The sequence below is a fragment of the Rhinolophus sinicus genome, chromosome 16 (assembly GCF_057876585.1).
Source record: "Rhinolophus sinicus isolate RSI-liver-muscle chromosome 16, RSI-T2T, whole genome shotgun sequence".
Taxonomy (NCBI): Eukaryota; Metazoa; Chordata; class Mammalia; order Chiroptera; family Rhinolophidae; genus Rhinolophus; species Rhinolophus sinicus.
Window position 1 is genome coordinate 37078323 of NC_142516.1, and position 15039 is coordinate 37093361.

Sequence of the window (15039 nt, forward strand, 5' to 3'; positions counted from 1 at the left end):
GTGATTTAAAAATATATTTTAGCATAATTTAGTCACTTAATAATACAGTGTACTTGTCACATCGTTTTAAAGAGCATGTTTTCCCTGGGGCTTATATCGTGCATGTAGTTCAGATGCAAATATTTCAGTAACAGGGACAACAAATTATCAGTGTAGAACTATTTACAGCCTTTCTGGCTTCTTGAATCCAAGAAATTTGTGTTGATCATTGGAATATTGTCGGAAAAGTGCTGCAGAATTGGAGGAAGCCAAATAAGCCACTCAGGTTTTATACTGGAAAGGAATAAAACGAATAAAAAGAGGAGATAATCTAGAAACATGGCGGGGTGGGATTAAACTGGGTGGGGAGGACATTTTGGGGGAGCTTAGAGAGAGCCAGTACAGTCTACAGGGCCACGCCACAGTGTAAGGAAGTTTGAAAGAGAAATAGGGAAGGAGGCGTTTAAGACATTTTATCAGAATTGGGTCTTTGATAATTTTAGAAAGACTCCAGTCAATATTTGAGTTGCTGTTTAAATTACTTTTGATGGTTAATTTGATGTTTATTTGAATGAGAAACACGGGGGCGGGCTCTAGAAGAGACATAATTACATTTTTGCTACATTAGCTTATAGTCTTCTAGGTTTGAGGTGAGATGCTCAAGATTGAATAAAGAGATTTATTCAAGAATTAAGACAAGAGTACCAGTTTATTACATCTGCCTTTTCTATGGAATGTGTAAGATTGTAAAGTGAGCAACAATAAGACATGAAATATGGTCATTCTCTGAGTTATTCTGAAAGCCAGAAGAGCATCATGCTGAAATTGGAATTACAGCTTTTCAGAGATAACGTGGTTTAGGACTAGATGTTGCAGGTGGAGATCCAGTCCTATGGGATATCATGAGGGATCTACAAAATGCAAAAATCTGAAAAACATCCTAATAGAAGTTTCATCAGGGAAGTAGATTTTCATCCAACCTCAATAGTAACCAAATTTCTCAAGAAACTGGAGTCATCCATGGAAGGGGCAAGAAGGCTGGTGACAAAGATGCTTTGTCCAGTCTCCTTTCTAGCACCAGCAGCTGAGGCCACACCATGTAATGTGGACTGGGCTGTGGCTGTGGGATTGTGGTCAAACAGGGAACCACAGAACCATGGTTGGGCGGCTCTGCCAGCCACCATTGCTATTTCTGGATAGAAGCTCCTGAGCAGTGGTTAGCCAATGTCAGTGAGACATTGAGATTTGTAGTGAACTTAGAGGGGTTTGAAAATCTTCTGTTAGGTTTCTCTGTTGATGTTTTTCATTTTGGTTTCCCAACTTTGGAATGTAGCTTCTGTTGTGGACAAGCTGGGTTGAGGTTGGTAGAAGGAAAGAAAAGAGATACCTGGTCTCTGTGTAGTATATGCATTTTCTGCAAATGCAGTGTGTTTTTCTTTTTTTTTTTTTTCAATATGTGTGACCTTTCCTCTTTGCACTAGCTTTTTAGTTACCCATTGTCTCCTGTTCCATTCCAGGAGCACAAAAGAGATGCTGATATCTCACAGTGGCTACTCCTGTCTGATGAAATATGGATTTGTGTATTTTCCCTTCTGTCGCACAAGGAGCTTGCTCGAGTTGCACAAGTGTGTCGCCACTTCTATCGGCTAGCAAGTGATGAAAGCCTCTGTAAGCAGGCAAATCAATATTTGAAATGAACGGGCTATAATTAGGAAAAAAATGTCCATATGACTTCATCAAGTTTGCTTTGCAATTTTTCCATTGTCTGAGGGAAGTCCTTCAGAAACTACATTACACTTTCCTGGCCATTATGTTGGTTATGCATTTGGTCATCCATCCATCCAAACTATAAACCAGGTGGTGTGGGGATAATGAGGAGAATGAGACATTGGCCCTACCCTCAAAGTACTTTTGTTAGATCAGGGAGACAGATCTATAGCCAACTAAGTCGTCGTCATCATCATCATCATCGTCATCATTTATTGAGTACTTTCTATGTGCCAGACATTATACTGTTTCATGTTACTTTATCTCATTTATTTCTCCCAACAATAATATCAATCAGAACTTTTTCATCCCCATCTTGGTGATGAAGGAAGTCAGTTTTGGAGGAGTTAAATAATGTACATACAATCTCATGGCTACTAGATGTTGGAGTCTATTGTTGAACTCTAGTACTGCTATTATGCAGGTGAAAAGCAAAGTATTGGGTAGCCGTGGGAGGAGGGAGTAATCCAGGAGGAGGGAGCTTTTATGACAAATTTTGAAGAATGAGTAGTATTTTCAAAGGTGGAGAAATGGAAGTTATAGGGAAGAAAGGCATTCTGAAGAGGCTAAATAGCAAGAAGATAGCAAAAATGACATTGCATCAGTTAGCGATTATGTTTGGCTACTGGTTATAGAAACCGGAAACACCAGTGGCTTAAACTAGCAAGGGTTTATTTTTATTTTTATATGGCATGAAATCCAGGTAAGTTGCACAGGACTGATTTAATTGTTCAATGATATCATTCAAGGAGCCAGGTTCCTTCTCTATTTTTGTTCTATCATTCTTAAGTTATGGCTTCTGATTTGAAGATCACTGTATGGCTGCAAGATGGCTGATGGAGCTCCAACCATCGTATCATAGTTCCAGAAAGAAGAAAAAACAAAACAAAATATATATATATATATATATATATATATATATATATATATATACACACACATATATATGGAAGAGCAAAAGGGTAAGTGAGTAAGCCCCACTTAAAGATTTTCTTTTTCTTAAAACCCATCCAATGACATTTTATATCTTATCAACCACCTCTTTATAAGGTAGAGTAGGAAAGGCAGGGATTTGATGTGGGTATATTGTCTTCCCCAATATTATGGGGATTCTGTTAGGAAGAAGAGCATGGATATTGGAGAGGTAATTTGCAGAACTTGCTATAGGCAAGAAGTGAGAGCACATGGCATGCAAAAGGTGGAATTGAGAATACGTATGGAGGAGGCTGGGGTCAAGCCATGGAGTGAGTCCCCAACATGCGATACTGAGCTTAGATTTTATCCTCTAGGCAATAGGGAACATGCTGCTCAAAAGCCTTTGAGCAGGGTGTGACAGTTTCAGAAAGATCAATCTGGAACCAATGTGAAACAAGCATTACACAGAAAGCTCTGTAAGTAGGAAGAAACTCCCTCAAAATTGGAGTCTGGAGTGTACCTCAGGCAGGAGAAGAGGATGGCAGAGTGCTAATCTAATATTGGGTGTGGAGACGAGGGGATGCATCCCTGAGACCTTCTGCAAGTAGAGTCAACAGGGTAGCTGTTTGGAAGTAGGGGATTGGGTGTTCACCTGTGATTGACATTTCTGGCCGAGGGACAGGGAGACGGCAGAGGCTTCCCTGTCTTCATTCCATCGTTAGACAAACAGTGCTCAGTAATACATTGAGAATGAATCCCAGCAGCCTAGCTCTTTTTGATTTCACAGTCAGGCATACGTTTTTAACAAGGGCCAGGGCATTAGTGCGGACGGGGTTCCCTAACTTGGCTCACTTGGCTTTGTTGGTAAGTTTTTTTCCCTAGGCAGCAGGAAAATCATAGAATTCCCAAAACCAAGAGTCTGTAATCTTTGGCCCACGGGCAAAATTTAGAAGCCACCTGCTTTTGTAAAGAATTTTTTTTTTTCCCCTGAACCAGTCAATCCCATTTGTTCACATGTTGCCTATGGCTGCTAACTAGCTACAGTGACAGAGTTGAGTAGTTGCCACAAAGACCTGTGCCCCACAAAGCCTAACATATTTGCTATTTAAAGTTTCTTTAAAACTTTTAAAGAAAAAGTTTTCTGGCTCCTGACGAAAACATTAGACTCTACCTGATTTCTCTTCTTCCAGGTAATTTCTATGGAGGGAGAATACTGTGGACCCTTTTGCTCCTGGCCTGAGATTTAGGGGCTTAATGAATACTTTTTATAATGTTTACATTTCTTGAAAACCAATTAAAAAAATAAACATCAAATTAAACAAAAATAAAACAAAAAATATTCTATTTGCCTACTCATCAAGGTGATTATGTAAATTTTGTGGCTAGAGAAACATATTAGAAATTAATTACAAGCCCTGACAGGCTTTTGTTTTACATTTAATATATATTTGTTATTGCAATCTCACGTGTAAATAGAGAGTCCTCCAATTTAAAATTTTTTCCAGTGGAGCAATTAAAGCAAACCCTTTACTTATTTGTGGCTAACCTTAATTAAAGGTCATTTTAAGGTTATGATTTTAGGTGTCATGCATTTCAACATTGGGATAAATGTTTAGATGGAGGTTGGAAACAGAATAACTATTCTGTGGGGTGAAAGAATAATTCTTTCAGAAGAACTTTATTCTCGCAAACGGTTGCTAAGGCAGCCCCTCTACTTAGCACTGTAGCTTCATTCACATTCACTAAATTGATGGGGGGAAACATTCAGGAATAGGTAAGACACCACCTGAGTTCTTGGGCGCATCTGGTTGTGTGTGGGCAACCCCGGGCGGTTGCGCCCCAGCTGGTGGCAGGCTGGGGTCTCTCCAGGTTGCCCAGAGCCTAGCTGAGGGAGAGTCTTTACGGAGGAGTGGCTGAGGCTTCCAGTTCATCTGCTCTTCTAGGCACCCTGCAATCTGTCCCTGGTTTAATTTCAGATCTTTAAGAGCTGCTAGTCTCCCTGCTTTGCAGTGTGCCCTCAGGGGAATTTCATCTGGCATGTGGCCATCATCAGCTTCTATTGAGAAACAGCCCTAGGAGACTCATTGTGCTTCTGGAAGCTTGTTGTTGAGAACATCAGTCTTTACATTACACAGCTGTCTCCCTACCAGAAATAGTTGTACTTTTCCTAAAAGACTCGTTTCTTTCATCTCATAGCATGGAATTGTGTAATTGACTGAACTGCTTTAGAAAGCATAGAGCCACGTTGGTGACCCACCTTCAACACGGATTAAAGACTTTGGGTGTTTATTTTGTTGACCAAGCACAGCGCCGGCTCTGGTAAGTTTTGTTTTGGGATTCAGGCTTTGTAAAAACAGTGGTTCTTAAACTTGAGCATCTGTCTGTCCGAATCGCCTGGAAGGCTTGTTAAAACCTAGGGGACTGCCTTCCCCCCACAATTTGTGATTCTGTAGGCTAGGGTGGGGCCTGAGACTGTGCATTTCTAACACTTTCCCAGCCGATGTTGTGCTGCTGGTTCAGAAACTATGCTTTGAGTACCACGGTCATGAAGAAAACAACCAATACAAACAACTGTTGTTGATTATGTTAGCAACCTGCCCTTGAAGCAGTGAGTTTTTAAATTCTTAATATGCAGCTGGCATTGAACTTGGCATTGTGGGGTGATGGTCCTTATCCTGAGGGAATTTTCTGATTGGCTGCAGAGATGAGAAATACAGATAAATCAGAGAAAAGGACAATGTCTAGCAGAGTGAAGATCAGGCGTGGGACAAGTCAATGTGAATTTGGGTCTTTAGGAAGGAACAGAGTGAAATTGGGCTTGAAGTAAGTTAACTTCTTCGAAGTAAGAATGGGGTTTGAATGGTGGAATAAAAGATGGTGACAAGGGGCCTTGTGATTAGAAGACCAGCTTGGGCAAAGGGCCAACATTGAGAAAAAGCCCCTGTAAAACCACGTCCGGCTGCCTCATGCAGAACCCACAGATTCTAACTCTGCAGAGCAGTGTGCCTCCTTGGCTATGGAGGAGCGCGCTCCCCTCAAGCTGGTGCCACTTGCCTGTCTCATCGTCCCCCTGCTTTCCATTTGATCACATTCCTCACTGTTCCCTGACAACTTTCTATACTTTCCAAGACTCTTTCTTTCTTTCTTTCTTTCTTTCTTTCTTTCTTTCTTTCTTTCTTTCTTTCTTTCTTTCTTTCTTTCTTTCTTTCTTTCTTTCTTTTCTTTCTTTCCTTTCTCTCTCTCTCTCTCTCTCTCTCTCTCTCTCTCTCTCTCTCTCTCTCTCTCTCTCTCTCTCTCTCTCTCCCCCCCCCCCCCCCAGAGGAACAGGACTTTATTGGGGAACAGTGTGTACTTCCAGGATTTTTTTCAAGGATTTTTTTCCAAGTCAAGTTGTTGTCCTTTCAATCTTAGTTGTTGAGGGCGCAGCTCAGCTCCAGGCCCAGTAGCCATTGCTAGTTGCTGTTGCTAGTTGCAGGGGCGTTGCCCACTATCCCTTGCGGGACTTGAGGAGTTGAACTGGCAACCTTGTGGTTGAGAGCCCACTGCCCCATATGGGAGTCGAACCAGCAGCCTTTGAAGTTAGGAGCACGGAGCTCCAACCGCCTGAGCCACCGGGCCGCCCCTCCAAGACTATTTCTGATCCTTTGCCCCTTCACCTGACATCCACTTTCTCTACCAGTCCCACATGGTGCAGTTCAAATGCTATCAATGACTGAATGAAAATGCTCTGGGTTCCTCCTCAAACCCTATGTCAGTGATTAGTGAATAGCTTGCCTCCACGAGGATATCATTCCTTCCTCCATTTGCTGGTGTCTGAGTTTTACTCTTCTTCTATCAATTCTAGTTTCCCTGCGCTTCCTCTGTGACAACCCTCTTCTCTAAGTGTGGTCCACAGACCAACAGTATCCACCTTACCTGGGGATGTGCTGGAAATGCAAACATCGGACCCCACAGCAGACCTGAATGGGAAGTTCTGGGGGTGGCCACGGCATCTGAGTTTTCTCCAGGTGATTCTGATAAATGCTGCTCTGTGAGGAAAATTGATTATTGGCAAGTGGCCCCAAATCCCTCCCAGAGACCTGCCTCCTCCCACATGAAATTCCTGCTCTCTAATTACTAACAGTCCATTTTAAGCATTGCGATTTTGTATTTCTTACAAATGAACAGTTTTAATTTCCTTGGCACTTTGCTTTAAAAACAAAATGAGAATGTTTTCTCCATAAGTTTAACATTTCGCTGACTTTATTATGTAGTACAAATGCCCTGACTGCTCTTTAAAATGATTATAATTCAACCATAGATAATGAATACTTCAGAGTGCTGTAACAAATTGGATAATAACAATTTAATAGAAGTCAAATTATCTAACAGTAGGAAGAAAAAAAACCTGCTGATTAAATTCATTTTTCAAAAACTCATGTCCATTTAAAGTAAACTATCTTCATTCCTAAAATCTTCTAATGCCTTGCTTAATTTGTGTGTAGTATAGGGGAAAACAGTAATTTTCCTTCTTCCCTTCTAAGTTCTCCAGGCTTGTCTAACAATAAAATTGACATGAGACAGATGTTAACAAAAATCCCAGAAGAAATGAAAACAAAGTTTTATTCATATATGATTTGCAAATAAGAGAATGTGGCCCTCGGTATCAACCAAAGACATGTTCCAAAACAGAGGAGATAAGGTTTTTAAAGGTACATGTTGCAAGGAGCTAATGATCAAAGAGATGGTTGCTGGGGGAAACAAGACCATAAACTCACATCATTCATTTTTTGATTGGTGGGGACAATTGAACTTTCAATGGTCAGTTGACTCAATGGTCAAGCAAGTGGGGTTATAAGATGAAAACAATGGGTCATATATGATTAAGCATTTATCAACATCCTATTTTCAGCCCAGTCTTGTAGAACAAAAAGACTGATTTTGTATTATGTTTATAGTACAGGGAGTATTATTTATCAACAATGCAGAGTATGGTTTATCAAACAATACAATTAGCACAGAGGGTGCTTGTTCTGCACATGGTTTCAGAGCCCAAATGGGCAAAGTTATGCCTTGTAAGTAGCTTCAGAGCTCAAGCTGCAAAAATCCAAATGTTGGGCTATTAAATGTTGGGCTAATAGTTATGATATTAAAGTTCTTATAAATTCTCACAGATTAACAGGATAAGATGACCAAGTTTATTACATATGTGCGTACAGGGCGTCTGTAGGAATAGGGGACCCATGGACAAATTGGACAGTTGAGGCTTACATGCTATCTTGAACTAAGGAGGAAGAGGCCAGGGTGGAGCTGGTGGTTTGGACTTCAAAGGAAAGGTAGGCCATTCACAGGAAGATGAGAAGGAGCAAACTGTTTGGTGAACAAATTATTGCTGGGGCCATTGAGAAACAATGGAATACAGAGGGGAGTCTAACAGACAGAAGTTGCTAGGTTCTTCCCTGTCTGCCACATTTAGTTCATATTATGCTAAGATGATCTTCCTTCCTGGAGCAGGTTTTTGTATCTGAATTCTTTTAGGTAGGTATGAGGGAGCAGTGTGAAAGGCTCTTCTTGAGTCTTTTGTTTCTCAAAAATAACCAGCTTAAAATAATATCCCCAAAAGGCATATTTTCAGGTGTCAAACTCTGTTTCTCCTCACTAGTATATTCTTTCTTATAGGAAGAATTGAAAAAAATACTGAGAAATTCTATCTAGGAACGCTGTAGTTTTTAAGGATTTGCAATATATAATGCTTATTGTCCAGCTAAATTGTAACTGCTTGGCCATGTACATAGAGTATGTAAGAATGTTTTTTCCATATAAACACAAAGATGTGCTTTGATGAATTTTGATAGTTGCACTCGTGGAACTACTATCATAATCAAGATGTAGAATATCTGTATTACTTTCAAAATTCCTGGGGGTACCCTTGCAGTCTATTCCATCCTCCATACCTGGCAATGTTTTGTTACTATGGATTAATCAGAATTCTGTATGAATAGAACCATACAGTGTGTACTGTTTTACACCTGGCTTCTTGAATTCAGCGTGATGATTTTGGGATTCATCCATGTTCTTTCATATATCAGTAGTTCATTCCTTTTCATCGCTGAGTAGTATTGTGTAGTATGGATGTACCACGTTTTGTTTATCCATTCACTTGTTGATGTATATTTTGAGTTTTTGGCTATTACAAATAATGCTACAATGTATACTCATATACAAATCTTTGTGTGGACATATGTTTTTATTTTGGGGGGGTAAATGCCTAATGGAGGATGGCTGGGTCACATGCTACCGTAAAGATGTTAACTTTTTAAAAAAACCTACCAAATAGTTTCCAAAAAAGTTGTACAATTTTATAATCTCACCGTTATTATATAAAGCTTCCGGTTGTTCTACATCCTCACCAGCACTTGGTATCATCAATCTTTTTATTTTTGGTCATTCTGATGTGTATGTAGTGATATCACATTATGTATTCAATTTGCATTTCCCTGATGAGTAATGATATTGAGCAGCTTTTTAGGTGCTTACTGGCTATTTGTATATCGTATTTTGTAAATAGCTTTTTTTTGTTGGCTGTTTGCCATCCCCTTTTTTGAGTTGTTTTTCTTATTAAATTGTAAGAGTTCTTTATATATCCTGGATACAAGTTCTTTATCAGATACATTATTGCAAATACTTTCTCCCATTTTGGCTTGTCTTTTTATTTTCTTAATGGTGTCTTTAAAACAGCAAAACTTTTCGTTTTGATGGAGTCTATCTTAATTTTTTCCTATAGTATGTGCATTTTATATCCTATCTAAGAAATCATTGTTCACAAAAATTGTCTCCTGTGTTTTCTTATAGAAATTTTATAGTTTTAGCTTTTTAATATTAGGTTGTTTATTCATTTTGAGTTAATTTTTGAGTATTGTTTATTTTATTTCCATAAGGATATCCAATTCTTCCATCACCATTTGCTGAAAAGACTATCCTTTCCTTACTGGATAACCTCATTGTCTTTACTAAAAGATAACTGACAAAATAAGTATGGATCAATTTCTCTACTCTCTTTTCTGTTCCATTGATCTGTATGTTTGTCCTTATGCAAATACTCTCCTGCCTTTTAACGCATGAATGAGGTCTAGTTCTCCATTTATGTCACTTTTTAAAATAATATTTCTCAGCTATGTCTTAAACACTTCACTGTGGAGTTTTGCATATATTTTGTTAAATTTATTCTTAAGTATTTTAGGTTTTTTGATGCTATTGTAAATGGAATTGTTTTTGTAAATCTTATTTTTCTAATGTTTTTTGTTAGTACAAAATATACAGGTATTTTTTCCTATATCAACATTGTATTGTTACCTTGATAAATTCACTTCTTATATATAATATTTGTTTCCTAGATTTCTGAGGATATAAATAATACTGTTACCTGAATATAAATACCGTTTTACATCTTTCTTTCCAATATTTTTGCCTTTTTTCTTCTTGCCTTCGTGCAATGCCTAGGCTCTTCAGAAAAGCATTGAATAGAAATGGTGAGAGCATTCATTCTCTTCTTTTCCCCAATCATAGGGGGAAATAGTTTAGTATTTCACCATTAAGTATGATGTTGGTTATCCGTTTTTAATAGATGACATTTATTGAGATTGAGGAAGTTTTTTTCCATTCCTAGTTTGCTGAGAGTTTTTTAAAAAATCATGAATTGATATCTCATTTTATGAAACACATTTTATTCATCTAGTGAAATGATGCAATTTTTCTCCTTTATTCTGTTAATATGATGAATTACATTGATTGGTTTTGGAATATTAAACCAATCCTTCATTTGAATATTAAAGTCAAGCACATTCGGGTGCATTATCTTGTGCATTCAGTTCTTAATTTTTTTCTTACCTTTCAGTTCTAAAATTTCTGTGTTTCTTTATCAGATCTGCTGTATCACTTTCTGAAGTTTCCTGATTCATTCCAAGACTATTTTCCGGAACATGGTGGCCATACTTGTTTCATAGCCTGTGTCTGGTAATTTGTAGCTCTTTGCGTCTCTTGCTGTTGTCTCTTATTTGTACTGGGTTTTGTTCATGTTATTTTTATCTCCTTATAAGCCTTGTTTTCTTTGATTATATGTTTAACATTGTTTCTCAAAAGTTATTTGTGGGAAAATTTGAGGCCTACAATGTTTTTCTATTCCTCCAGCAGGTGCTTTTATTTGATTCTGCGCAGTTCCTGGGAGCACTAGTAACATGGCATCACCTTTATCTAATTAGTGATTGAGAGTTTCTTGGACCACCTAGGAGAGTTCAAGTCCCAGGATGGGTTTACTTTCAGTTCACCTTTACTCCTAGTGTTCAGAGCAAATCCATCGGTGGTTGCTAGGGGTTCTTGTGCTGTTCCTGTCCTTGCAAGGCCTGGATCTTTTTCTTTGATTCCCTTTATTCCCAAGAGCCTGTGAAAATCACTGCTTGCCTCTCAGCTGCCTTTGCTGGATAGGTATATGCTGTAGGGAAAAGGGCTTTCAAATGCTAGACTTACCTCACTGGATTACAGCTTTTCCAGGATTTCAGCAGGGTAGTTCCTCACCATTGAGTTAGCTTTTTAGCACTTTCAAGCTGACTTAAAAAAAACCCACAGAAAGCCTTTTACTTAGCTTTTCAGTTGTCATCAGTGGGAGATTTGGTTGGAATTACCCAAAATAGATGTCCTGATGTTGCCTCCTTGATCCCTTTGAAAATAACCCTTAGGTGATTGTCACACCATGGATTCCACATGTGTTCCCCAGATCATGTACTTTGACCTGCTGTTAGGAAGAAAGTAATTATTTCCCAAACATAATTTTCTGGTTAGCTTGCACGTTTGCTGCAACCTGTCTCTTCACTTGTGGGCATTTTTTTAAATTCATGGGTGAGTCATGTACCAGTTCATCCTGGCCTGCACACTCAGGAAGTGTGTACCAATCTCCTTGAGAAGTCCTCTTAAATTCTCTCTCCCTAGGCTTGAGAGGAAGACTAAGTACTACTCCCACCCCTGAATAGTTGTTGCCTATGGTACATCAACAGCTCTTTCTGAAGCAATTCTCTCAACTCTAACTTCTAGCTTCTTCAGCTTCAACCCTTTGATCCTCTCAAAGTAGGTGAGTGACTAAGGGTTGCAAAAAATGGTTTTCAGAAGCTCCCTTTATAAACATTTAGAAGCTGGGTAATTGGCACAGATTGCCTTGGAAACTGAAGTTGAAATATTTCAACATCCTATTATGTATTTTACAAATGTTTTCCCAGTTTGTCATTTGCCCTTTGATTTTCTATGGTGTTTTGATGTACCACTGTTAAATTTTAATATAATGAAATCTTTTTATGGTTTCTGACTCTGTGTTCTTTTTTTAAAAACGCATTTTGTATTTTTGAGATTGTTTAAATATTTACCTATATTTTCTTGTGCTACTTTTATTAATTCCTTTCCTGCATTTAAATATTTGGTCCACCTGGCATTTGGCAACTTAGGAAATTTAAGGTTTTTCTTTTTTACAAATGGTAAGTAACCCATATACTTATATGTACTTATATGTAGTTATTATTTTCTATATTTTTATAGTCAATTGCACTGATCTGTCTGACCATTCTGCTAATGATAATGTAATTTGTTAATTGAAACCAAAATATGGATGCATTTGTCTAAGTATTTATAATAATCCTGATGTAATTCTTTGTTAGAGAACTGCTTTTGAATTAAATAGAATTATTGAAGATGTTTCTATGACATTATACTTAAATTGGATTTTTAAAAATTGAATCACAGATTCCCTTTGATTTACAGTGTAATTTTTGGTTATCTAATGACAGTCAGTGATGGTATTATGTGTGGGATACTCCCCGTTTTCATGATCCGGTCAAAGTAAAGTTTAAAGGCTGTAAACAAAACACACTTGAGGGACTGACAACATAGGTCAATTGGTCTGAATTTTACCTGCTGCTAATCAAAGATTCTAGCTTCTGTGACATTCTCAGGTGAAATTAGAAGCTAATAATTAACTGGCTGTGCTAACTGAATGGCTGGAAGCAGCGGACCCTTGCATCTCAGACACAATGCATCAGTGTTTTAGACTTCAGGTACATTGTTGCTTACAGTGAGCAGGACTTCTTGGCAGGAATCCTGCAAAAGAGGCTAAATGTTTTGAGCAGTTGCATGGTTACAGGGCAGTCAAGGGGAAGACATGGTTATCTTTGAGCCACTCCAGAATTTCCTTCTTCTGAAATAAAATTTGTTCAGCCATGAATAAGAGTGGACTTTGGGGAAGGATCTCCCTGGTTGTGTTTTCCTGTTTCTAGGAGTGGATATGGAGAAAGAAGTTTGTACAATGTTACCATAGCGTTTTCATTTTTGTTTACCAATTTATGTAAGAAGGTAGTTTTGTAAATACTTAAAAAAAACATTTTCGTTATGTTATTTATTTTTCCTTACTTTTTCCTAAAATAATTTGAGGTGTTTCTAAAAAAATATATGAAATGTAATATTTCATTTTGTAAGATAATGATATCAGGGTAAAAGAAAAATAAGGGCCAGATAGAAAGATAAAGGCGCGGGGGGAGGGGCGTGTGGTGAGGTGGGGTGGAATAAATATGTAGAAATGTGAGCTTTTTTTGTCCTTTCATAATTGTAAAGTCATTTGTATTATGCACTCTGAATTTTCTTGGGCCTAGAAAAAGAGGTGAACACAATGAATCACAAAATTCTCATTGTTTAGAAAAGAAAAACAAGCCAGTTGTTCAGAGGAAAGACTTCTTTTAGGAGTATATTCTTTGAGAGATACTTCTATAGAGTTATCTTTCCCCTCCCCCACAGATGTTACTGTCTGTTATTTTTCTTGATGCTATTTAGGTTTTATAAATAAATAAGTTGTGTCTTATATGGGATGAATGCATCCATCAGCTAATTTCAAAGACATTGTCTCTAACTCACATATTTAATTAATTATTTAACAAGTGCACTATGTGCCCAGTGTTGATTGATGCTACGAAATAAGAGATAAAGAACACCACTTATGTCATTTCCATTTGAAATAAAACGAGGTAAGCAAATAATGATACAGGTACTATGCAATAAACATGTGATGATGATGATGATGGTGGCAAAAATCATGAAGTCAGTGCTCAAATGACTAAAGTTGGGGAATGTGGTTGTAGATACTAGTGGTGCTAATGAAAAGGTTTGGCAAGGGATGACATGATCAGATTTGTGATTGAGAAAGATCACTTTGGTTGCCATGTGGAGAATGGATTGGCAGTGGGGAAAAATGGAAGATTGACAAACAATAAAACTTGTATTAAGGCAGAGACGTTTTGGAAAAAGTCCAATTCTTAGGACAATATAATGTGAGTTGAGAAGGAAGGAGGACTTGAGGAAAGATCCCAGCTTCCAAGTATATTCCACTCGGATATAACTAACCAGAATATGTAATGTAAGAAGAGAAACAAATAAGCTTTGGAGAAAAAAAGGAGTTCAACCTTAGATCTGTTGGTTAAATTTGAAGTATCTTTAGGTCATAAAAAGTAAATGTCCAGTAGGCAGTTGGATTCATAGTGCTGGAGCTCAGTGGGCGTAATAGAGGCATGAGATATATAGAAAACAAAATGTTTCTATACATGAGATATAGAGACACAAGATATATAGAAAACAAACTGTGAATGGATAAAACAATCTAATCAAAATACAGAGATGGTCAGACTCCATAAAAAAGAGACCCAACTACACGTTATCTCTAGGAGACACACTGTGTATTCAAAGATATGACATAAAGGGATGAAAAAGATACATCATGCAAACCACAACCATAAGAAAGCTGGAGTGGCTTTACTAATACCAGATAAAACAGACATTGAGACAAAAAAATTACTAGAGAGAAAAAGGGACGTTTTATAATAAAAGGATCAACTCATTAGGAAGGTATAACAATTACAAACACATACCTACAACATAGCCCAAAATATGTAAAAGAGACCTGACAGAATCAAAATGAGAAATAGGAAATTTAACAGTAATTGTTGGGAACTTAAAAATTCCACTTTCAATAATAGACATAATTACAAGGAAGAATATCAGCAAGGATATGGAAGAATGGAACACTCACACACACTAGACCTAATTAGACATTTATAGATCAGTCTACCCAACAAAAGCAAAATACTTAATTCTTATCAAGTGTACATGGAAAATTCTCCAGGATACACCAGATGTTTGGCCAAAAAACAAGCCTTGATACATTTAAAAGGACTGAAATAATACAAAGCATGTTTTTAACCACAATGAGATGAAATGAATATAGACACAAAACCTACAACAAAATACTAGAAAACCAAATCCAGTAACTTTACCATATTCACTAACAAGACAATTCCATGATCAAGTAGGATTTAC

The 15039-nt window shown here is 37.7% G+C and overlaps 1 protein-coding gene across 14 annotated transcripts in view; it reads left to right on the forward strand.

The window, feature by feature from the left end:
• LOC109457324 (S-phase kinase-associated protein 2-like) overlaps positions 1-15039 on the forward strand; it is a 97828-nt gene that overhangs the window by 24513 nt on the left and 58276 nt on the right. For 4 of the 14 annotated variants that reach the window (XR_016019411.1, XR_016019413.1, XR_016019414.1 and 1 more), the window contains 2 exons: positions 1497-4980; positions 6506-11761. The exons of 6 other annotated variants lie outside the window; for them this stretch is intronic. Coding sequence is in view for 3 of the 8 variants with exons in the window: in XM_088793369.1 (XP_088649495.1) it covers positions 1497-1647 (151 nt within the window). In the remaining 5 variants the exon portion in view is untranslated. The remainder of the gene's footprint in view (positions 1-1496; positions 4981-6505; positions 11762-15039) is intronic. 4 more of the 14 variants (XM_088793369.1, XM_074330590.2, XM_074330592.2 and 1 more) reach the window with 2 other exon arrangements.